This window comes from Belonocnema kinseyi, chromosome 1 (assembly GCF_010883055.1).
Source record: "Belonocnema kinseyi isolate 2016_QV_RU_SX_M_011 chromosome 1, B_treatae_v1, whole genome shotgun sequence".
Lineage (NCBI taxonomy): Eukaryota > Metazoa > Arthropoda > Insecta > Hymenoptera > Cynipidae > Belonocnema > Belonocnema kinseyi.
Window position 1 is genome coordinate 100,793,680 of NC_046657.1, and position 25,313 is coordinate 100,818,992.

Here is a 25,313-nt window from a genome sequence, read left to right on the forward strand (position 1 = left end):
TTTATTTACAAAAAAAGTTCTTAGGTTCAAAAAAACATTCAGTGAACTGAAAAACTGTGGTCGGTAATATAGGTATTTAGCTGTGTCACATGCCCTTAATACGAGGCGACGTTTCCTTATTACCGACACCTGATTAATCACGAAGAAAAACCATGGGCATAGGAAACAAGGGACTAGACATGCCATTGCGAGGGTGATGCAATGAGCGGGGAGGTCCGCCACCTTTTGATGTGCCGCGACAAACATGACAGCGCCCACATGTTTATATTTTCATGCACAGTTTGTCGGCAAAATCGTAAGATCGTAAGATCGTAAGATGGCGGCTCTCCTCACTCATGGAATTCTCCCCCCTCCCGTGGATTCAACCCCGCTCGCCAAGTTAGGATGGCATGCCTAGTTAATGTGAAACGAAACCTTCAAAAGCTCAAGATGTCACTGTCGGTAAATTACGTTAAATGGAATCTAGGATTATTATTTAAAGTCAATTTTTTTTTTTAAGTAATAAATTTTGATTCGAGTCTTTATTAGTTTATCAACAATTCAATATTTTTCAATTAAATATTATAACTTTTATTTTGACTAAATTCTTTTTCTGGTCTAATATTGCCTGGTAAAAGTTTTATAAGTGCCAAAATCTAAAGGCGGTGTTAATGATTGGATAATTGTATAGACGGCAGTATTGAATTACGAAGGCCATTATACGGAACCAAAGCCAGGAATAGCCGTGGACGAGGAATTTCCATCGAGAACGTATATTTCTTGATGTGGCAATTTAACATACATTGAGCCATCTACTATCGGCGAGAAAATTGTAGGCATCTGGCTGTGAAGCTTAGCAACTCAACTAAAAAAAAGCTAGCGTTATCAGTAAATAGTAATTTGAAAGCTCTAAGTGTTATACGTAAATGACTTTAAAGACGTTAATGTACAAAAACTGTTTGTGCTTTGCAGACTGATTTTTTTTTTTTTTAAGTGAGGAATTTCAGGCACATTTTTAGAAAGGTCAACTTTAGAGCATTATTTTTTACACAAGAGGCAATAGGAAAAATTTCAAAAAATTTATGTATATGAAGAAAACGTTTATATTAAGATTCATATTAATATATATAGATATTATAGCGATTTAAATTCCATGTAACGAACAGGTCCTGTAATTATTTAAAATCTCCGGGAAGGATGTGATTTTTTTCATGAAAATCGCGATATTTTTAGATATATTTTTTTTAAGTAAGTGGGGGTGCTTTTTTCTGCCGATTACGGATACCTTTTTTTTGACTCGTGCTTCTGAACTCTTGTCCAGATACTGAAGCCACTTTCGACCGTCGGGAGAAAAAGGCACCCCTGCTGGTTTCTTTTACTTAAATTTAGTTTTTGTACAGTTTGCATTCTACAAAGTAGAATATTTTTTTTTACACTAACGTCTTTGAGCTTTTTTACTATTTACTGATTATGCTAGCATTTTTTTTTTTGATTGAGTTAAGCTTTCCAAGCCATATTCCTACAATTTTCTAGTTGATAGTACTGTTGAAAAAATCATTCTATTATATTTACGACTTTTTCGTCGAAAAGAAAATTATCAGAGTTACAGCATTTTCAGAGCTCAAAAAAACAAAGGAAAATGAACATTTTTAGCCGAACAATGCACAGTATGACGAAAGGTAAGACAAGGAAAACATTGCTTTTTAAAATCCCTGCTTTTTAAGTTTTCTTGAAAAATCGAAAATCTACATATTTCTTATCAATCACTTTTTGATAAGGCGCGTAGTTTTTGTTTTATTTATTAAAAACAACATTAAAAATAAGAAAACACAAATTTGTCGACAAACGATACAATGTAATAACAGACATTATTAGACAAAAGTCGTTCACCCAAAAAAAGCTCTATAGATTTTTTATTATTTTTTTTTTTGTAAGATTAGTATTTTTTGTTCGAATCATATAAAAGAACATTAAAAATAGAAAATTAATTTTTTGTAAAAATGACACAAAGTGCAATAAAATGTTAATTAACAAACATTGTTTTATATAGGGCGCGCATTGTTTTTTAATGATAAAAACGACAATAAAATCCTTTTGTTTAAATCCTTATGCATATTATGAATTGTAATAATATAAATTCATTAAAATGATACATTTTTTAGGGTATCTGAGAATAAAAATTAATACAATATAAAGTACAAATATTAAAGTAATCGTGAAAAATAAAATTTCTACTTTATTTTGCAATATCTGAATAAGCAGTGCCAGGCCGAGGTTCATAAATAAATATAATATACATTTAACATAATAGTGTTGAATATGATGTAGAAAAGTTCACATTTTGGATATACGTGATGAGAATGTGTTCGTTAAAGACGAAAGAGTGTTAACAAAAGATACTTTACAATCACCTAATGGCAGTTGTCGATGTTTTGGCCTTTAATTTTAAAAGGTCAGAGCACAAATGCGGAGGAAATACAAAGACCGAACCTGCACCGCGAGGTAAACATATTATCGATCGCGAAGCGCGTGATCTAGCAGACGGGTGTACTAAGCGCGCTCAAACTTAAGAATTCATTTAAACAAACCGTTTTATCCTAGAAGTCACCAGTGCGCACGTACCAGAATTTTATGTCATTTCCGGATTTTTCGAGCAGTTTTATGTCGAAATGTATGGGAAATGTTGCCAATAAAAACAATAGCGAAAAATAATTGTGTAAATAAATGAAATAAACGTATATTTAGAAGAAAAAAAACCCGCTAAAAAATGCGAAAAGTGTGGCGACCCAGTCCATTGTTTAAAAGGAAAAAAATGTAATTTAGTGGAAAGGTTAATTGAGTTTATGTTTTGCAGATATTAACTTGTTCTTTTATTCATGAATGTCTTTGCTAATATTTATTTACATATTAAATCAAGCATTGTCAACGGGCTGTCGAATTTCCTAAATGTTTTGATAAAAATAAAATGTATTTAATACTTTCACTTGAGCATAATTTATTAGTATATTCGTGTAACCTGGAAATTATTAAAAAATAACTTAAAATTGTTTAGATTTGAAAAAGATAACTAGAAAGTTTAACATATTGTGTTATAATATATTTATATGAATATTAAATAAGAACTCAAAAAAGTTCTGAACTGCAAATCTTGTAAATAATAAAACTCCTATATATTATATTATAAATTATATATTCACTCCGATTTTTGAAGACTTTCAATTTTGTCATAGAGCCAAAGTATATTCGTGAAACGAACACACTATAAACTTTTCCTTCTTTCATATTAAGTGCTTATAAATACATAAATATAATATAGATAGCGTGCACAAGTGAAAGTATTAAATACATTTTATTTTTATCAAAACATTTAGGAAGTTCGACAACCGCTTGAAAATGTTTGATTTAATATGTAAATAAATATTATCAAAGATATTCATGAGGAAAAGAACAGATAAACATTTTTTCGAAGATGACAAGTGTCCACAGATGTAAACAATAGGCTGTATCGCCGCACTTTTTGCACTTTTTCCACCGGGTTTTTTCTAAATATACTACAGATTTTTCCGGCGTTTAAAATCTCTTTAATTTAAACAATTATTTTTTTCTCTCGGATAAAAAGGTCTATTATTCATTTAAAGTGAGACGAGCAAAATTTTTAAGATTCAGATAGGCAGCCCTGATGATATCATATTTTGTGAATCTAATATATGTTTAAAAACTATATTAATTATTTTTTTGACAAATTTATTTATTTCTTCCAAGTATTTAAGTATTAGTTACTTTATTATATTGTATCATCAATTTTTTAAACCCGCACGTCATTCAGAATATGGTTAGAACAGTTAAGAGCTCAGTACCAAAATCTTTTAGTTTTTCATAACTCAGGAAACATAACCTAGGTAATAAGTTCATTATTTTATATGACTATTGCATAGATTTGCTATTATAAACTTTTTTCCTGCGATTCAGTGAAAAATAACTTTGTTAGCAAGATAAAAAAGAAAATGTAATTCGTAAACTATTAAAAGATATTTTAAAAGACGCGGCCCATTGATGTCAGGTGTCCTTACAAATTAGAGCAAATGATTGTGTTAGTAAAACGTTAAATTTAGTGTATATTGCATATAGTTACCAGGGTGTCCAGCGAAATCTGGAATTCTCCATGAATTTTGTTTAAAGCTTATAAACCTGGCAATCTCCTTGAATATAACACGAGAACTTTGAATTTGAATTTTTTTTGCTTTAAAAACAATTATTTTGTTAAAATTCGAAGAATAATTCCAAAAAGTATTTTAAATCTTTTAGTCTCTTTTGAAAGAAACTTCTGGCTTAGCAGAAATATTGCTGCTGAAAATTTTGTTATTTATCAAGATTTAATTTATCCGTTGTTCACTGCAGAATAAACAAAGAGATTTCAAGGCACATGTTGTAGGCTCTAATAATTTCTATAGATTGCAATGGACAATATTAATTGTGAATAATTCTATCAGTTTTCAATTTCTTCTCCGCTATTATAGAATGTTAAAGTATATATTTTTATTGGAATGAAACTTACAAATTATAAAAATTACAAGTCGAAAATGTTGATGTTAATTTAGATTCAGAATTAGAATGAGCCAGGATCACACAACGGATTTTTCGAGGTGTTGACCACTCGATTTTTGAGTGTACATCGGATTTTAGAATGTTACAAAATATACCTAAAGATTTAAAAATATTTTAAAGGCTGTTAAATATTTCACAAGAATTTCACGCATTTCAAACATTTTAAAAATCGCTTGCACACAATTTTTCAAAGATTCCTCAACAATTTCACAAAGATTTTGAAACTTTCAAATGATTTAAAGGATTTCAAAGATTTGAAAAAGTGTACAGTACACCGTATTTCAAAATATTTGAAATGATTTTAAAAAATTTCACAAATTTCGGAAATTTTAAATATGTACTGCAAAAGATTTCAACGAATTCACAAAGGTTTCAAAGAGTTCAAAGGCTTTAAAAAGATTCAAAAATATTTCACAAACAAAAAATTAAGAATATGTTTATAAAAAAATAAAATGGCTCATTTTTTACATTGCATTACATTTTTTTATAACAAACGGTTATTTCATTATTTTTAAAAAGAAAAATTGAAAACCCTAAAAAAGACCTTAAATTGTGTTCTTAAGTATCGCTAGACAGCCAGGTTACAAGTTCAAAATTTGTCCGATCCACTGATGGCTACTCTACCCTACAAATTAAACAATGATTTTTTTCAAATATTTCCATTTTATTGCACTTTTGTTAATCTCTATAAGAAACAGAAAATAATATAATTATTGTGAATATTGCGTGATTATTTTTCTAATAATGTTCCCTTCTCACTATCACTCAAGCGAGTCGAATTATTTTTTTCAAATGCCCTTCGTGGCGATAGTGAAACTCACGTGGCTCAGAACGTGGCAGCGAATTACGAAGAAACGAAACTTTAATAACTTAACATAGAGTCTATTCAATGTATTTTATACTGGAAAAGATCCGAAACTAATCATTTTATTAATTACAAAAAAAATTATATATAACAAATTTCAGTTCGAATAATACATATTTCAATTCTAGAAAATAGTTCCGATCTGGCTCTAAACGGAAATAACTGAACAACTTATCTAATATTTGTCATTAAAAGTCAATTTGGAAACAAAATATAATTATACTGTTATGAAACTGGAAGTAGATTAAAAACGAGTATAGAAGCTAGTATATACATTTTTTAATTTAAATATATAATTAACAGACGTAGGAGTAATTAAAGGAAGAATGATTACTTCAAACGTTTAAAATTAAATATTAACTGAGGAAAGGCTTTGTTGGAATTTGTTTAACCAATTGTTTTTTGCGAAAAAAATTAGTTGAATAGAACTCTTGTATATTCAACAAAAATTTGTTTTTTGGCAAACTAATCAATTTTTTTTTGTTGACAAAACATAATTTGAAAGTCTCATTTGAAAGTCTTGACATGTATAATTTAAACATCGACTTTTTTAAAACTTGTTAGTTGCATAATAGAAAAATAAAAATGCAAAATTTTTAAGACAGCCTACACATTACAATCGTGACATTTTCTCATTTTTCTCTCACTCGTACTGAGTAATCTCGAGGATTAATTTGATTATGTGCAATTAATGAACATGAACTTCTTGACTTTGTCGTGCGTGGTCATTAGAAAGAGAGACGATTATCTGGTTCGATATTATCAGAACAATATTTTTTTTATAATCTTGATATTAAAGTTCATAAAAGGTGACTCACGCATAAACGACCGGTGGAAATTGCAAATGATATTTGTCTTTACAATGCTCGAAGAGAATGCGACTGGATTTTAACTCTAAAATGTCAGATTGTGGCTGCAATCTAAGGCGTTTGCCGTCTTTCACCTTCTTTCGATTCTGTAGGCCTTTCCCTATTACGAAAGATTGCAAAATGAAGATGCGATCTTGCTTTAAGATCTTCAATCTATTATTTTTAATTTGTGCATTGCAAATCTATCATGAAAGTTTCAAATAAATTTTAACTCTTGTTTCTGTACAGATCGGAAGAACACAGTGAATTTATTTTTGGACCGTGAATTTTGGAAATTGTCAGTAGACAATTTTAAAGTCCAATGTATATTAAAACTTTTAAATTTGGAATTATAGGTTCTTGTTACCGATATACCGTCATTAATGGTTTGGATCCATGCTAAGAGGATTTGTGCTTCTGAAAATAATCTCCGATTTTATGATCGCTTCGAAGTTTTCAGATGTCGATTAATTCTAATGATAAGGAACCTCACTATTTTTAGAAAATGAAATAATTTGTAAGTGAATGATTCAAGGTTAAATGATATTTTAAATTAAAACCTCGAAACAAATTGAACGTACCAAATTAAAAGAAATGGAGTATATGGCGCCAGGTTAACAAATGACATCTTTAAAATTATTTATAAAATCGACAAAAAATATCTATTAATAATTTCTGTAAATCTTGATGGAGACTTCTAAGCACACTTCAGGAAAAAATAATTCAGGTCGAAATTGTTTATTTGGCAGTAGTTATTTGAAGGTATAGTTTTCCCTTTCTCTTTCGGGAAAAGTTACAATTTATATTTAATCCTAATGATCAAGGCCTCATTTTATTCTTTGAAGGATTCTTTACAATTCTATTTGGGAGGTGTTGATTAAAATTCCAAACTATGATTGTTTATAACAATAATAACTGCATGATTTCTGAATTAATTTTTTTAAATAAAATGAACCTAAATAGAAAATTAGAGAGTCCATCGAAGAATAAAATGTGACCTTGATCATTAGGATTACATAAAAATTGTAACTTTTTCCTAAAGACAAAGAAAAAACTAAACCTTTAAATAACTACTGTTAAATAAATAATTTTAACCTAATCATTTTTTTCTGAATTGTGCTTAGAAGCCTCCATCAATATTTACAGAAATTAGTAATAGATCTTTTTTTGTTGATTTTATAAATCATTTTAAAGATAGACTACTTTTGAGATTGATTGTACATAGTGTACATCCATAATTGCCCATTCTTGTACAAATTTAAATTGAAAATCTTTACAATTAGTTAACAACATTTTTAACAACTTTAAACATTGTTGCGCATTGGTTTCGTTAATTCTTTTTTAATACTCCAAATCATAAACGATTTCTTTTTAAGATTTGAAAATCTGATCAGCCCGGACTAATTTTTAAATTCCGGAAACTTTTTTCTGTTTCTTGAGTTCACTGACCACTGATTCGACTCGAATACAATGCTAAATTAGATTTTTAACCCCTCCCCCCTCATTTCTATTGTTTTTTCTTTCTTTCTAATATTTGTCAATATAACGAGTGTGCTCGCTTAACTCGATGACGCACGATTCGTCCTCCATGTTTGGAATCTGCTAGTGGATTGCGCAACCTGGGAAAGTCAAGGCTTATCTTGTCTTGCTACGAGTCATTTCTTGAGTCAAGGTTCGATTCTCATGTGAATTCTTTTGGTCAAGGTGCGATTAACGCCTCATCGATCTTCTTCTCACTTTGCGTCTGGTCAGTTACCGGAATAAGTTATGTCTTACCCCTTGAAAGAATGCTTTAATGGGCCCAACTTTAATATGACTATGAATAGGGAGGGAAAAGTAATTCAAAGCTTCAATAGACATTTTTATGCTTCCAAATTTGGATCAGTTTAAATTTTGAAAGCCTTGCAAAAGTGAGGCATCCAAATTTAAACTTTTTTTCAATTTTAAAACCTTAAAAAAATGAAACACCTCAATTTGGAATAGTTTTCTATGACTCAGGAAAGGAGAATCATTATTTTTCGACCTTGGTCTATTATCAGTATAGAAACTGATAGGCTTTGTAAGTTAGAATCGCAGCAATCGCTCGCGCAATTTTCTTCATTTATCTAAAAGTTCGCGTTCGATTATCAGTTTATTTTATCAAGTTTTATCAATCGCACATCCACATTCCGCAAATTTGAAATCTTGAATACAAATATTGAAATGTTGATGTAATTGTTAAATTCCCTGGACCGTTTGTAAATGACAAATTGTTTTGAAATATTGAAGGAGTTGTAAAGAAGTTTTGTATTGGCGAAATGTCGATTGAAAAGCGTCATTTCTGTATGCGAATAATGATTTGAATAAAGGGAAAATCGAGTTGTGGATGTTATTATGTTATTAAAATGCAAATTTCTCGATTGTTTGCAGGCTTCGACGATAGACGGTCGCCGGAAAGGTGCTTGTCTCTTTTGTCAAGAATACTTCATGGATCTTTATCTACTTGCCGAACTGAAAACTATTTCACTCAAGGTGACGACTGTGGATATGCAAAAACCACCACCAGATTTTCGCACCAATTTCCAAGCAACGCCGCCACCTATTTTAATCGATAATGGAGATGCGATTCTGGAAAACGAGAAAATCGAACGACACATTATGAAGAATATTCCAGGAGGTCATAACCTTTTTGTTCAAGATAAGGAAGTTGCAACTTTGGTGGAGAACATCTTCAGTGTGAGTGAATTTTATTTCTAATTTTGGCTGTTAAAGAAAATGCTTAGAAATTAAAAAAATTAAATTCAAAGAACTAAAAAAGACGAAATTTGGACAAACATGCAAAAACATTGTCGTTAAAAAAAATAATAATAAAGAAAGAGAAAATTCAGATAAATAAATTGTTCATTTTAAATTTAAAAGCTCTGAGTTTCAAATTCAGTTTTCAATGTTAAATGTTTTAAAATTTGTAACCTTCAAACATTAAAAATGTACAATTTTCAATAATTTCAGATTCGTACATTTCCAAATTAAAACTGAGAATTAATAAGTTCGACTTTAAAGTATTCATAAGTGCATAATTTACGTCAACTTAATAACTTGATAAATTAAAATATTGTAAATTAATAGTTTTACAAATTAAAATGAACCCTTTGAGATTTGACAAATTGATTGTATTGTAAAGAGAAATGAAAATTAATAACGTTGATTATTGATTCATTTTAGGTCGAAATCAGAAAAAAAATGACAATTTAAAATTAATAGGTTTCAAAAATATTGATTCCCTGAAGATTTTAGAATTTATTTTAAATTGTAATTTTTTAAATTGAACTCGTTTTAAATTTAATCATTTATAAGACAATTATTAAAATGTTGACACTTTCAAAAATCTGAAGTTGAAAATTTTAAAGTATGAAGCATTTGATACTGAAAAATTTGAATCTTAAGAAATTATGTAACTCAACCCAACCCAATATTAATTGTAAATTAATATTGTTTAAAATGAAATAATATTTAATTGAAGTTCTTTAAAGCTGTAAAATTTTATTTTAAATTAGAAGCTTCATTAGTCAACAATTTTAAATACAATATGTTAAAATTTGAATAATTTTCAATTGAAAATTGAATATTGTTGAAAAATTCGATAATGTGATTAAAATTGTACATTTTTCAATTTATTTATTTAATATTCGTTTTATTTTGATCGGAATTTATCCTTTTAAAATTTTTATTTCAAATTAGAAGCTTGAATATTTTAACAATTTAAATTGAAAACTCTAACAGTGCAATAATTTTAGATTGAAAAATTCAAAAATGATTTGATGCTCTGAGTGTCTAAATAATAATATTGGTTTGGAAATCGTACGAAATTAAACGTTTGGGTTTTAAATCGTTCAATTTTGAACGACAAATGGTTCGCCCTCGGTAATTGTTTCCGCTCCCTACTAATTTTTTTCTCGAATTTATTTAGGGTTCATCTAAAAATAACGTTAGACCATTATCGGAGGGTGGTAAATCTTATGTTTCCTTATGAATGACAAATTCGTTTAACTTTCAACCAAGTAGGTGAATTATCAATAAAAACAGATTAATTCTCACCAGAAACGGTAATAGTTGATTTTCTAACCAAGAAAAAAGATAAATTTTAATAATAATAAAAAAAAAAACAGTTGATTTGGGCCTAAAAGACGAATTTCCCATAATATAGTTGAATACTCAACTAAAACGGATTAATTTTCAACCAAACAGCTACATTTTGAACCAAAAAAGACCAAGTTTCCACCAAAAGAGATGAATTTTCAATCAAGAAAGATTTTTCAGAGAATGAAGAAAAAAATTGTTATCCAAAATTTTGAACTTTCAGGTCAGAAAGATGTATTTTCAACAAAACAGTTGAATTTTCCACCAAAATCATTAATTTTCTACGACAAAGATGAATCCTCAACAAAATACATACATTTTTAACCAATTATTAAAATTTTCAATCAAGAAGATTAATGTTCTAGCAGAAAAGACGAATTTTCAAAAAAAGTACTAACATTTTTTACGAAATAATTTAATTTTGTACCAAAAAATAAGAATTTGCGACAAATTGCAGCATATTTTCACCAAACAGTTTAAACAATGGATATGATTTTAGTCCAAAGTTGATGAAGAATTTATTTTTTATAAAAAAAAGTTACTACAAATCAGGTTATTTTGTACCAAATAGTTGAATTTTTTGACAGATTGTTGAATTTTAAAGCAAAAAATACGATTTTTCTATAAAACAGTTGAATTTTCAACTCGAGAATACGCATTTTCAAAAAAAATGTTAATTTACAAGCAATCAGTTTATTTTTAAAGCAAATAGTTAAATTTGCAGTTAAAAAATCAATTTTGAAAAACAGCAAAAACGAATTTCCAACTTAAATTTTGAATATTCAACAAAAACAGATTAATTTTCAATCAAGCATTTTCATTTTTAATTTAAAAATTTGATTTTCATCCAAAATAGATGAATTTTCAACAAAATGCACGAATTTTGAACCAAATATAGTTCAATGTTCTATCCAATTGTTGAATTTTTAACCCGAAAATGTGTTTTTTCGACAAAACTTTAATTTTGAAACGAAACTGAATAATTTTGCACTAGTAAACAGTTGCATAAAAAAAAAGATGAACTTTCTACAAAAAGTGATGAATTTTTAACGAAACAGCTGCATTTTTAAGCAAAAAATATCAACTGCCCACCAAAAGCGGTGAATTTTCAATTAAGAAAGATTTTTCAGCGATTAAAGAAAATTTTTACCCCAAATGTTGAACTTTCATACTAGAAAGATGTGTTTCTAAAAAAACAGTTGAATTTCCAACTAAATACTTAATTTTTCAACCGTAAACTTCAATGTTCATTCAAAAAGATTAATTTTCCACCAGGAAGATTAATTTTTTACCAATGAAGATGAATCCTCAAAAAAATACATACATTCCTAACCAAATGTTTAATTTTTTAACTAAAAAAAAAAAATAATGTTTTAGATGAAAAGTCGAATTTTCAACATATATATATATATATATTTCTAATGAAATGTGGTTTAATTTTTACCAAAAAGTAAGAATTTTTAATAAACTAAAAAAAATGATCACTAAACAGTTTGAACAATGGATGCGATTTTAATCCGAATTTTATGGAGAAATAATTTTTAATAAACAAAAAAAACGAATTTACTATAAAACAGGTAAATTTTGTACCAAATATTTAAATTTTATGACAAACTGTTGAATTTTGAAGTTAACAATATGAATGATCTATAAAACTGTTGATTTCTTAACCCAAGAATATTTATTTTCAAAAGAATGTTAATTTACTACCAAGCAGTTTAATTAAAAAGAAATTAGTTGAATTTGCAGGTGAAGAATCGATTTAGAGAAACAAAAAACGAATTTTGATCTAAAATTATGAAATTCAACCAAAACAGATTTAATTTTCAACCAAGCAATTGCATTTTTATTTAAAAAATTTTATTTTCTACCCAAAAAGACGAATTTTCAACAAAATGCATGAATTGTAAACCAAGCAGTTAAATTTTCGATCAAACTGTTCATTTTTTAACCCGAAAATAGGTTTTTTTCAACAAAAATTTAATTTTCAAGGGAAACTGAATAGTTTTTCACTAGACAGTTGAATTTTCAAATTAAAAAGATGAACTTTCTCCAAAAAGTGATGAATTATTAAGCAAACAGCTGCATTTTTAACCAAAAAATATCAACTGTGCACCAAGAGAGCTAAATTTTCAAACAAGAAAGATTTTCCATCAAATAAAGAAAAAGATGTTATTCAAAATGTTGAACTTTCATACCAGAAAGATGTGCTTCCAAAAAAAACAGTTGAATTTTCAACTAAATATTTCATTTTTCAACCGAATACTTCAATTTACAACCAAAATGATGAATTTACAACCAAGAATTTTTTATTTTTTACCAGCGAAGATCAATCCTTATCAAAATAAGTACATTTTTAACTAAAAATATTAATGTCCTATCAGAAAAGACGAATTTTCAACAAATTACAAAAATTTATCACTAAACAGTTTGAACAATATGTGTGATTTTAATCCGAATTTTATGGACAAATAATATTTAATAAAGAAAAAAACGGACTTTCTACAAAGCAGGTAAATTTTGTACCAAATAGTGGAATTTTATGACAAATTGTTGAATTTGGAAGTCAACAATACGAATTTTCTATAGAACAGTTGAATTCTCAACCCGATAATATGTATTTTCAAAACAATTTAATTTATAACCATGCAATTGCATTTTTATTTAAAAAATTTGATTTTCTACCAAAAAATACGAATTTTCAACAAAATGCATAAATTTTGAATCAAGTAGTTACATTTTGTATCAAATTGATGAATTTTAAACCCGAAAATGTGTGTTTTTTTAAACAAAAATATCATTTTTAAACGAAACTGAATCATTTTTAATCTGAAAGTTGCATTTTTAAATAAACGAGATGAAATTTCTACAGAAAGTGATGAATTTTCAAGCCAAAAACATTAGGAAGGTTGAGAAAGAAAAAAATGTCAATTCGACTTGATGAAATTTCAAACAAAAAAAAACGAATTGTCTCAAATAACAGTTGAATATTGAATATTGAACATAATAGTTGAATTTTTAAACAAGTAATGCAACTTTGAACCAAGTAATACAAATTTTAATTAAAAAAATTAATTCTTAACCAAAAATTGAATAGTAGACTTTTCAACTGAAAATAATGAAATTTCAACCAAAAATAGTTTTATTTTCTTATTGGATTCTATTAATTCAGTTCGATTTTAAGCGGAAAAACGAGAAATGGGACTTTGTTTGCGACTATTTTTAAAATTTTTGACACTAATTACACTATTTTTGATCTCTAAAGTGAGTCAGTCCGAAGCCTGATTACAATGTAAAATATGTTAAATTATAAGATCCACGTATTTACATGCATTCATATTTACCGAGCTAATAATCAATGACTACATTTACATTTATCTTTGCAGAAGCTGAAGCTCTTGTTAATAAATTCGAAAGATAAGGAAATGGACCCAAAGAGCTCGTCACTGATGACTCACTTACGCAAGATCGACGAACACCTGGGGCGGAAGGGAACAAGATTCCTGACTGGCGACACGATGTGCTGCTTCGACTGCGAACTTATGCCTCGTCTCCAGCACATCAGGGTCGCCGGAAAGTACTTTGTCGATTTTGAAATCCCCGAGACTTTGGTCAACCTCTGGCGGTACATGCATCACATGTACAGGCTTGATGCCTTCCTTCAAAGTTGCCCGGCTGATCAGGACATTATCAATCACTACAAGCTGCAACAGGTATTTTTTTGAAAATTATCATATTCGTTTCTTTGATCAAAAAACAAAAAACAAAAAAACGGGTCTTTTTAATTTAGTTTCAAAGCTTGGTTTGAGTTAATTAATTTCTCGAAACATTGAAGGTAAACCGACCATTACCACTGGGACAACATAAAAACAGGGTGGCCGCTGGACTAGGAAACCGGGAATTTTTTGAGACCGGGAAATGACAGTGAATTTTTTTTTTGACCGGGAATTTTAAAAATTTGTAGAAGAAAAATCTGTCCACGTTTTATTATTAAGCTTACATTTTTAATTTTGGAAGATGTTCATTTTCGGGCGTTGAAATTTTTAAATGTAAAATTTTGCAATTATGCAATTTTAAATTATTCTATTGCATTTGACATGGTCACGTTTAAAATTTTTATATTTTTGAATAGTTCGAAATTTTTAATTATCCCATTTTAATCGCTAAAAGTTTGAAATTGTACAATTTTTGAATTAGATAATTTTAGATTATCCCATTACATTTGAAATGGTCATTTTTGACATTTCTAACATTAAATATGTTCTATTTTAAAAGTTTAAAGTTAATATTATCCCAATATTGTCTCATTTGGAAGTTAACAATTTTGCAGTTCTTTCAACTGTAAAATTAAAAAATCTTTTTTTTAATTGCTTAACTAAAAATTTAAATATTCTATTTTTGGTTGAAAATTGATATATCTGGTTGGAAATAATTCCTTTTGGTAGAAAATTAATCTTCTTCTTTTAAAATTCAGCTTTTTGCTTGAAACTTCAAAAGTTTACAAGAATTTTTTTGTTCTCTCTCTTGTCTGAACAATTTTTTTCTTTAAAAAAATCAACTCCTGTTAGAAAGTCGTTTTTTCGCTGAATTCAATAGTTTTAAATTGAAACAAGTAATAAATTTTTCTTTCACAATTCATTTTTTTTATAACAAAAATGTAACTACTTAAGGGTGGCCGCTGGACCGGAAAACCGAGAAATGAAGGTGAATTTTTTTTTGACCGGGAATTTTTTACAAATTTGTAGAAGAAAAATCTGTCCACGTTCGATTTCAATAGTTTTTAAATAATTAGTTGAATTTTTATGTTTTTCAATTATGATATTATTTAGCTTACAATGCGGAATTCCAAATTTTTTTGCTTAAAAAATTTTGGATTAAAAATTTTGATTTTTAAGCTTACATTTTTAATTTAAAGAATTTTTAAATGCTTTCTTAAAGACTTGAAAAATCAAAAAATAAAAGCCCTTGATGTTCAAAGTTTTGGATAAACATTTTTATTAAATAATAAATAAATTTTGTTTAAATTTATCTGTACTTTAAGTAAGAAAAAGTGAACAAAAACGATTTGACAAAACGATTTTAAATGAGTTCAAAATTTTAAAGAATTTTCAGACTTTAACGTTAAAACTTACGGTTTCAGTTTGAAAGTCTTAGCCATTAAACAAATGTGAACGTGTGACTGAAAGTTTATAAACTATTTTCAACTTAAAAATAACTTCATAATAATATATTCTTAATTAAAGTATTTTTTTTTATTTTAAAATATTGTTTCAGTCGAAAATATTCAATTTTTAACCAATTCAATTTGAAATTTTTAATTAAAAAAAAGATTAATTATTGAAAATTTAGCAATATTTGAATTTTTATTTTAAGATAAGTAAATGGAAACCTAATATTTAAACATTGAACGTTACAATTTAAATTGTTGTATTTTAAAAATGCTTAATTTTTAAGTGAAATTTAAAAATTTTGTTGTATAATTTGTAAATGAACATTTGTAGAAAAAACTTAAGTAATTTTAAGAGATATTTAGGAGTTTTAAAAAGATAAAAAATTATGCAAATCTAAAAAAGTTTTCTTAAAATCTTCTAGAATCTTTGTTGAAAATTTTGTTTAAGTTTTTGAAAAACATTTTAAATATTCTCTTAAAATAATTTTTCAAAATGAAAAATTATTTGTAATTTTCCTAGGAATCTTAAGAAAATGTTTTTATTCTTTTGAAGCCTTTCAGAATTCTTGAAAAGAATCATTTCAAGTTTTACATTAAGTTTGAACCTTTTCAAAACGTCTGCATATCTCTTAAAATTACTCAAATTTCGCCTACAAATAATAAATGTTCAATTCTTATTTACACATCCAAATTATAAAGAAAATTTTTAAAATTCAAAATAACTCAAATTCAAACATTTAAAATAACTTCCAGATTTCTCAAGATTTTGGAATGAAATTTTCAAACTTTCCAAGGGTGTTTAAACTATTAAAAAAGAAAATAATTGAATTTCTAATTTAAGAAGTGTCCAGTTAAAAATTTTTCAATGTTTCAATATTTAATGTTTCTAGCTTAAAATTCCTTAAAATTATGTAATTTTGAACATTTTAAATTTCATTGATTCTTTTTTTAATTTGGAGCATTGAAAATGATAGGGTGGATTTATATATATTTTTTTAATTGAAAAATGTTAGTACCTTCAATTTTATACGTGTAAATTATTGAGCATTTTAATACAAAAAATTTTAATTAAAAACTTAATTTCAATTCTAAAAGTTCAAAATTTAACAGTTCCACATTGAATGCTTTCATTTGCAGCTCAGTTTGTATTACCTCAAGTGGAAAATTGTTTAGCTTTAGTGTTCCATTTTTTAAATTTTATTGACCGTGAAAAATATTTGTGAACCGGGAAATGACCGGGAATTTATTTCGTCGTTGAAAACGGCCACCCTGAAAAAGTATGTCCAATACTGGGACCATAATAAATATCGTTAAATATCTTTTAAATTGTAACATAAATGATAAAAGTTAAAATGTTCTATTATTTTTTAAGTTCTTATGAATTTATTACCACTATTTATTTTTGTTTTGTCAAGTTATACATTTAGTAAAAAACAATAAAAAATACTCTTCAAAATCTGTAAAGGAACTGCTAAAAGATTTACAATTTTTTTGTATTTCAAAACTTTCCGCATAATTCTTACAGCATTTTATTATTGAAATTTCCTACACTAATGGAAAAAGTAATGTCTGCACATTTTTCATACGTTTAAGAATAAAATTCATAACTGTTTTTCAGCAATTTTATTTAAATTGCAATTTTTTTTATTTATTACAATTCAACGTGAGTTGCACAATTGCATTTCCATTACCGTTCAATTGATTATTTATTCCAAAAAAGTTGTTCAAAGTAGTTTATTGAAATTTAAATTTTCATTAAAAATTCGTAAGTATGCATTAAAATGTAATATTATAGATTAATATGAAATATTATAAAGATTAATATTGTCGATTTAATTTTTAAGATAAATTAAGTAAATTAACTTTTTTATTGAAAATTTCTATTTTCGAGATAAGAATATAATTTTTTGAACAAAACTCATCTTTTTAACTTGAAAATTCAACAGTTTCGTTAAAAAAAATTTTCTTTTTTGATTGAAAAATCTTTTTTGATTGACATTTGAACTAATTTCTTGAAAATTCGTCTTTTTGGTTAACCTGATTAATCTAATACTTCAATTTTCTAACCAATTCATAAATTTAAAAATAAAAAAGACTATTTTTCTACCAAAAAAGATTAATTCTTGTCAAAAAATATAATAGTTGATATTTCAACCAAAAAAGGTTTTAATTATAAATTAGAAACAATTGAATGCATTAATGCATACTTACTAATTTATTGAAAAATTAAATTTATGAGTTACTATTAAATTACTTACCTGAAGAGAAAAGGTTTCGGTTTTATTTTAAAAGAATAATTTTAAGTTTTAAAGTTTTTAAAATGTATGTAAAAAATATGAGAGACTTTGAGACCATTATTTTCTTTAATTTTTCAAGATTTGAAAATTTTGTAGATAAACTGAATTTTGTCAGGGGGTGACAAAAAGTTCTTGAAATGTTGAAAAGTTGAAAAGTTCTTCCTCATGGGAAAATTTTAAATGACTGTTTTGTAAGAAATTTCAAGGGAAAATCGAAAAAAAGATCACAAAATATTTTGAATTATTTCCTAAAATCTTTTTAAAATGTGAAGCAATATTTTGCGATATTATATAATTTTAGAAAAAATTTGAGTAAGTTTAAGAGATATTCAGAAGTTTTGAAACGATTCAAAAATAATTAAAACTTGTAAAGATTTTTGTAAAGTTTCACGAAAATGAGACATTTTTTCAGGTTCCTATGAAAAATTAAAATAATTTTTTATCTCGAAAAATTAATTTGAAGAGATTTTTTTAAAAAGATTTTAGAAGATTTAAAAAATAGTCAAAGAAGAATCGGAAAGATTTTAGGGCAATTTTTTTAATTTTACAGAATAAATAAAAAATGCAAGGAAAATTATAATAATTTTTAGAAATTAGAAGGTTTAGAATGTCTGACAAGATTTAGAAGAAAAACGAATTTTCCTTATATTCGTATGCAAATTTTAAATAATTTTTTATTTTGAAAAATGAACTTTAAGAGAAAATTGAAAAAGGTTTTTAAACAGAACAAACGATTTCCTAAAATTTCTAAAAATATTTTATAAGATTTTAAAAAGCAAAATGTTTCAATTTGGTAAGATTGCAAAATAAAAGCGAAAAAAATTGGGTAAATTCAAGAAATATTTAGTAGAATTTAAAAGAATTTCGAAAGTTTTCAAGAGAATAATCAAATTTTACTAAAATTGTTGATAAAATTTAGAAGATTGCAAGGTAATTTTTTGAAATTTGGAATGATATTTGAAAATTTGGAGAAAAATTCGTGTCCGTTAAAAATATTTTATAGGAATTTAAGAAGATTTAAATAGATTAAAAATATTTGAAAACTCGGAACCATTTTCGAAAATGTATCAAATACTTCTTGATTCCTTCCCAACTTCTAAAAGTTCTAAAAAGCTTTTAAAAGGACTCGAATTTTTTTCATAATATTTCGTAAAATTCTATATTATGAAAAAAAAATTTTTAATCTTCTAGATTTTTCTTTAATTTGCTCAACAATCTTATGAAAATTATATTTACATTAATTTAAAAACAAGTTTATAATACTTACGTTCTTGTTCTCAATTCTCAGAATTTAATTTCAACATGGATTTATTATAGCACTTCGAAAAATAATTTTCGATTAATTTGAGTGTTGTCAAGGATAAAAAAAATATTCGTTAATGGTGTTTCTTTAAGAGTGACATATAAATTTTAAAATATTTTAGCTTCGTTACAAAGTCTAATTGATTTAAAAAAATATCACATTTAAGAGTTCGTTATTTCATTGTAATAGAAAACAACATTTTAGGATTTATCATATTTCTTGTTTGTCATCTATAGGTATAATAATTATATTTATCATATAGCAGCATTATATTTTAAAACGGCAATATAAAAAAAAGTAGTTCTTCATCAGTATATTTAAAAGTGTTTGAATATTCGACACTAACACAAAATAACGAAAAAATGAATTTAAAAAAATCATAAATTAGCAAGAAAAAAATTGCCGAATTATAAAATAAAGGAATTGTTCAATTCGTTTATTTTAAAAGTCGGTCTTGAAGTCGGTGAATTTTAGGTTCGGATATTTTTAAATTTGGGATTTTATTTTTTGTTAATTAAAAATCTTGATGTTATTTGAAATTTGGAAAATTTTATAATCAGATGTCAATATATTTTTTCGGCATTTTTTAAAATTCATTTGTGTATTTGTTATTTATTTTTTTATTATTCTTTTTAATTTCTGAATATCCATGCAATTTTGTTTGTTTGTTTGAATTATGTCAACTGTGTCGCTTTTTTCTATATTAAACAAAATAATACGTAAATAAATAAGTCTCATTTAATAGTTGACTCTCCACTTTGAAGAAAACATGATTTTAAAGGGGTTTTCATATTTATTTTGTAATTTTTATGCATTTTTCCTATGGTACTTCATGGTTTTGTAGAACAAAGTTACTACTGGCGCTGCCGCACGGCCGTTTTAAACTCCATGACACATTTTTTGCATTGGTCAGTACATTGGAAGCACCCACCTGGTTTTAATGAACTAATTTGATTTTCCTTGTCCCAGTATTAAAAAATACCCATTTATATTAATTAACTATAAAATTAATAAGGTCTTAGCCACTTATTATAATAGTTGTTGTATCAAAAATTCCAATTCCCCATTTTAAAATTGTGTTTATGTGGGTTAGCTTTTCCTAACTGTCCCAGAAATGGTCAGTTTTTCTTAGTGCTGATCTTGGATCCAAATTTTGATCTCATACATTTGTTTATCAGAAGCCCAAAAAACTTACTCTAATTTATATTGTTACGACAAATATATATGCTGAAAATTTGTAATAAAATTAAAGAACCAAACGGAACGATTAAAAATTACAGGTATAACCTATTTAGCCAAAAGGGCGTGTCATTTGTTGTAAATAGCGGTTTCACCACTCAATTGAAACCTGTAATTATTATTAAATTTTGCAGCTGCTGCTAGGTTTTTGCGTTCTTTTTTAGAAGTTCATTTACGAGGCAGATGATCGCAGTATCTTGTAACTATTTTATAGCAAAGATAAATAATTCGCTCATCAACCAAGCTCAACACTTTTTTCAGTTTCTCCTTATGCAAATTTCGAATCTTTTTCACGACTGTGATAATTCAATATCGATAAAAATATATTTATCGCATCGTTATAATTCAACACAAAATTTCCCAGTGCATTGTCGCCCATGACCACAACCAGCATGCTTTGTCCGCTTCGAGCGTGATAGAGCATTCTCATTAAGCCATACAAATTTTTAATGGCCCGACCATTGAGGGAATAACAATGCCCGTATGCCCCTATAGTTTGCATGTGTTGCTGGAGTTTTTAAAAGTGTTTTTTGTTTTTTCGAAATGCACAGTGAATATTTGTCCGCTTGGCCGGGTAACCGGGAATTTCACCAGTTTTCAGAAGAAAAATCTTTGACTTAAAAAATGTTTCACTTTAGATTTTTACTTTAAAGCGTATATTTTTAATTTAAAGAATTTTTAAGTGCAGTCTTGAATACTTACACAATTAAAAGCGTTTGAAGTTGATAATTTTTGATAAGAAACAGTATTATTTTATCAGCTGTAAATATAAATACATAAATAATTTTTTAAATGGATCTTTACTTTAAGTTTTAAAAACTAAACAATAATTTATTCGATAAAACGATTCTAAATTCGTTCAATGTTAGAGAATTTCCAGATTGTTACTGCTTCAATTCGAAAGTCTTAGTCATTAAAAAATGTAAAGGTGCGATTGAAACTTTATAAACAATTTTCAACTTAAAAATAATTTAATAATAATATATTCCTAATGAATGGCTTTTATTACATTAAAAATGTTGTTTAAGCTTAAACAATTCACTTTTTAACCCATTTAACTTGAAATGTTTTAATTAAGAAAAAGAATAATTATTAAATATGTAGCAATATTTGACAGTTAATTCAATAGAGTAAATTGAAGCTAAACATTCAAAATCAAACAATTTGACATTTATTTGATTGATATATAAAGCTTTGAATTGTTAAAATTTCTAAAAACTTTTAAACTTCAAACATTAACATTTTTATTTTTCTATTGTAAAAATGTTTAATTTGTAAGCGAATCTGTTGCATTTTTATGTAGAAATAATAATTGAACACTGATTATTTGTAGAAAAAATTGAGTAATTTTAAAAGATATTTATAGGTTTTGAAAAGATTCAAAATTAATATGATCTAAAGTAATTTAAACAAAGTGTGTGGACATTGTTTTTCAGAATTTCTAAATATATTTCAAAATGAATCAAATCTTTCCTACAATTTTTAGAAAATCCTGCACATTTTTTTAAAATCCTTAAAATATTCAAAGTTGTTTTTTGAAAATTCTGGAAATCTCTTAAAGTTTTTTAATTATTCTGCTAAAATGAATTTTCAAAATAAAAAATACATTTTAATTTTCCTTGGAATATTAAGAATTTTTTTTTTAATTTCGGTACGAATAGTCGAATTTTGTCGGTACACACACTGCTTTTAAATAGTTTGTTATCATTTCAAGTTCTAAATTAATTTTGAATCTTTTCGAAACTTCTAAATATCTCTTAACATTACTCTACTTTTTTTGCAAATAATAAGTGTTCAATTGTTATTTATAAATGCAAATTTGAAGGAAATTTGTTTAAATTCGCTGGATTTTGTAGAAGTTGTAGGGCAAATTCAATTAATTTTAAAAGTTATGTAGAGTTCTGAATAAATTTCAAATATGATTTTAAATTTGAAAAACCATTTAAAATGAAAAACTTATAATCAAGAGCTTTTAAGTTAAAATAATGAATTTTTAATGTTTCTAACTCAAAATAACTAAATAATATAATTTTGAACATTTTTAAAGTTTATTGATTGATTCCTTAATTTAGAGTATTAAAAATTTTAACGTAGATTTATATTTTGAGAACTTAATCCAAATGTTTAAACTCTATAATTTATGAATGTTAAAAATTCCGAATTTTGTAGTTTATCTGCATTTCATTTAAAACTGTTCAATTGAAAAGTGTTAGTACCTTCCAGTTTATACGTGTAAGTTATTGAGGATTTGAATACAGCATTTTTGAAATGAAAAAATATTAAATTTCAATTTTAAAAGTTTAAATTTCAAGAGTTCCACTTTGAATGCCTTAATTTCTTGTTTATTTTTTATTACTTTAAATGGAAAAATGTTTAGAATTTTTTTAATTTAATTGATCGAGATTTCCTACACAAAATTTTATACTGTTATATTTTTCTTACACACCATTTTTGCGACACAGAGTATTTACAACACAAAATATAATATTGTTTAATAATTTTATTTTTTTCCTACACAAAATATTTTCTACACAGAGTTTTTCCTACACAAACGATTTTCTACGGAGAATTTTTGCTACACTACATTAAATAGTTATATTTTATTATGAAGATATTCTAAAAACATTTGACACAAAAATATTATGTCCAATATTTTTTTACACTAAATATATTCTAAACAACATATTTATTATTTTTTATTCCTTGAGCGCCAAGTTTCCAAGGATTTTCTAACTAATCTTGAGTTGTTTAAACAATTATTATTTGTCGAAACAATTTTTTGCGCCTGTAAAACGTGAAAAGTTATTATTTTTCAGGATTAATGATACATTTGATAAATTTAAAGAATAAATAAGATTTCTTGTTAAACAAATTTGGCCATTATTTAAACAATTTTCATTTGTTAAAGCAATTTTTTTCTCTGTATATCTTCAAAAGTACTCCATTATGTAGCTTATTGTTTAGTACTATCTTATTCAGAACTTATAATCAATAAAAAATCATTCTTTTTGTAACCATTTTTTTTTAGTTACTTTATTGATAGTTATTTTTTTTAGATCGGTTTCATTGATGAAACAAAACACTGTTTAATAAGCGAAATATATAGTGCAAGAGATTTAAAAACACTAGAATTTCTCCATCTTTCCTATGAAAAAAGCAAGTGTTATTAATTGTTTAAATCATCGCAAATTGTCTGCGACAAAAAATATCAGTTTTGAAATTCTTTATCGCCGACATTAGTTTCAGAAAATAATAACTTTTCTCAATTTGCAGGATAAAAAAATTGTTGAAACAAATTGTGTCAGTAATCCCACCAAAACAATAATCTTTTACGAGTCACAGGATAAAAATTGTTTAAATAATTACCAAATTTGTTAACAAGAACTATTATCCTTAAATTCATCCACACTATCATATACCCCACAAATTATATTTTTGCACGATTTACAGGTAGCAATGGTTTAAACAATTGAAAATTAGTTAAAAGGTACTTGAAAACTTCTCACTTATCAAAGACAAATAATACATGTTAAACATGTTTTAAAAATACCGTCTTTATCATGAATTTTAAATAATTTACCCTGGTGGGAAAGTTTTGACCAAAAAGTGCAAAAAGCTAAAACCACTTTTTACAGGAATCTACAAATAAATGCAATAAATAACAATCGTAATTACAGGAAAGTCGAACTTTTTTCTGTTATTCTGACAAATTTTATGCTTTTTTTTTATTCTACTGTGTTTTTGTTGTATTTTATCATAATTTTAATTTCTTATGAGAATTTGCGAAAAAAGTATAACTACACAAATTTACACATATTTGAAATGTTGCAGTGAGATAATTTTAATTTAAGATGTGCATATGATTTATAACTGTAGGATATATTTTGTGTAGAAAATATTTGGCGTCGGAACGAGTGTCATCCGACCCGATATATATATATAAAAAAAATAGAAAAAATCGAAAACTTTGTTCCGTATGCTATTACAGATATAGATTTTTGTAAAAATGTGAGTTCAGTGTCCTTGATCACTGTGGTGGATATAATATCAAATTTTATTAAATCTTACAGTTTTTACATCGCAAAACAAGTAAAATCATATAGAAGTTTAGAAGCTTCTACATTTTATGAAATAATATTCTTGTGAAGCATGGTATTCGTTTCAATATACGTTATCAAATTACACTGCTGATGTGAAATTCGATGGCAGTTTATTGAGATTTCGAGGTTGTAAGATTGCATTCTTTCTTTTCCACTTTAATGCAAATAAGTGATATTTTCACAAGAATCTATAAAAAATTACGAAAATGTACGATTTAACAAACTTTACGAAAATGAAAGATTTTTCCTAATACAAAATGCCACAAAATACCAATTTCAAAAATCTCTGCCTTATTCTGACAATTTTTCTCATTGTTCCGAGCCAAAAATATTACTTTTCTACTAAAAAGGAGAAATTTTCAAGAAAAAAAGGCATGAATTTTCAAATAAAATAGGTACACTTTCAACCAAAAATGAAATAGTTATATTTATAGATAGTAAAATGAGCACTTTTAATTAGTTCATCATCATTTAAAATAAGCCACGGCTGCAACTTCATGTCATTCATATGATGCGAATGCCTGACCTAAAAAAAAGTATTTGCTGCTTGGTCGAAAATTTAGGAAAAAGAAGTAGGATGAAATAGTTTCTATTTCTTTTCCATGAAACATTTTTTAAATAATTTTCGAGAATGTATTTTAAAATTTCATGAATTTGCAATATAGAAGAATACAAATGTCGCGTCAAAATTCATTTACCAGGTGTATACATATGAAACCGGTATTTTTTCAAGAAAAAAACACATTTATTTCAAGAGAATGATAACAAATATTTTATTCAAAGTATGCGCC

The 25,313-nt window shown here is 26.4% G+C and overlaps 1 protein-coding gene across 1 annotated transcript in view; it reads left to right on the forward strand.

Moving 5' to 3' along the window:
• LOC117171341 (chloride intracellular channel exc-4) overlaps positions 1 to 25,313 on the forward strand; it is a 43,442-nt gene that overhangs the window by 9,251 nt on the left and 8,878 nt on the right. The window contains exons 2-3 of the mRNA XM_033358577.1: positions 8,707 to 9,012; positions 13,800 to 14,126. Of these exons, the coding sequence (XP_033214468.1) occupies positions 8,707 to 9,012; positions 13,800 to 14,126 (633 nt within the window). The remainder of the gene's footprint in view (positions 1 to 8,706; positions 9,013 to 13,799; positions 14,127 to 25,313) is intronic.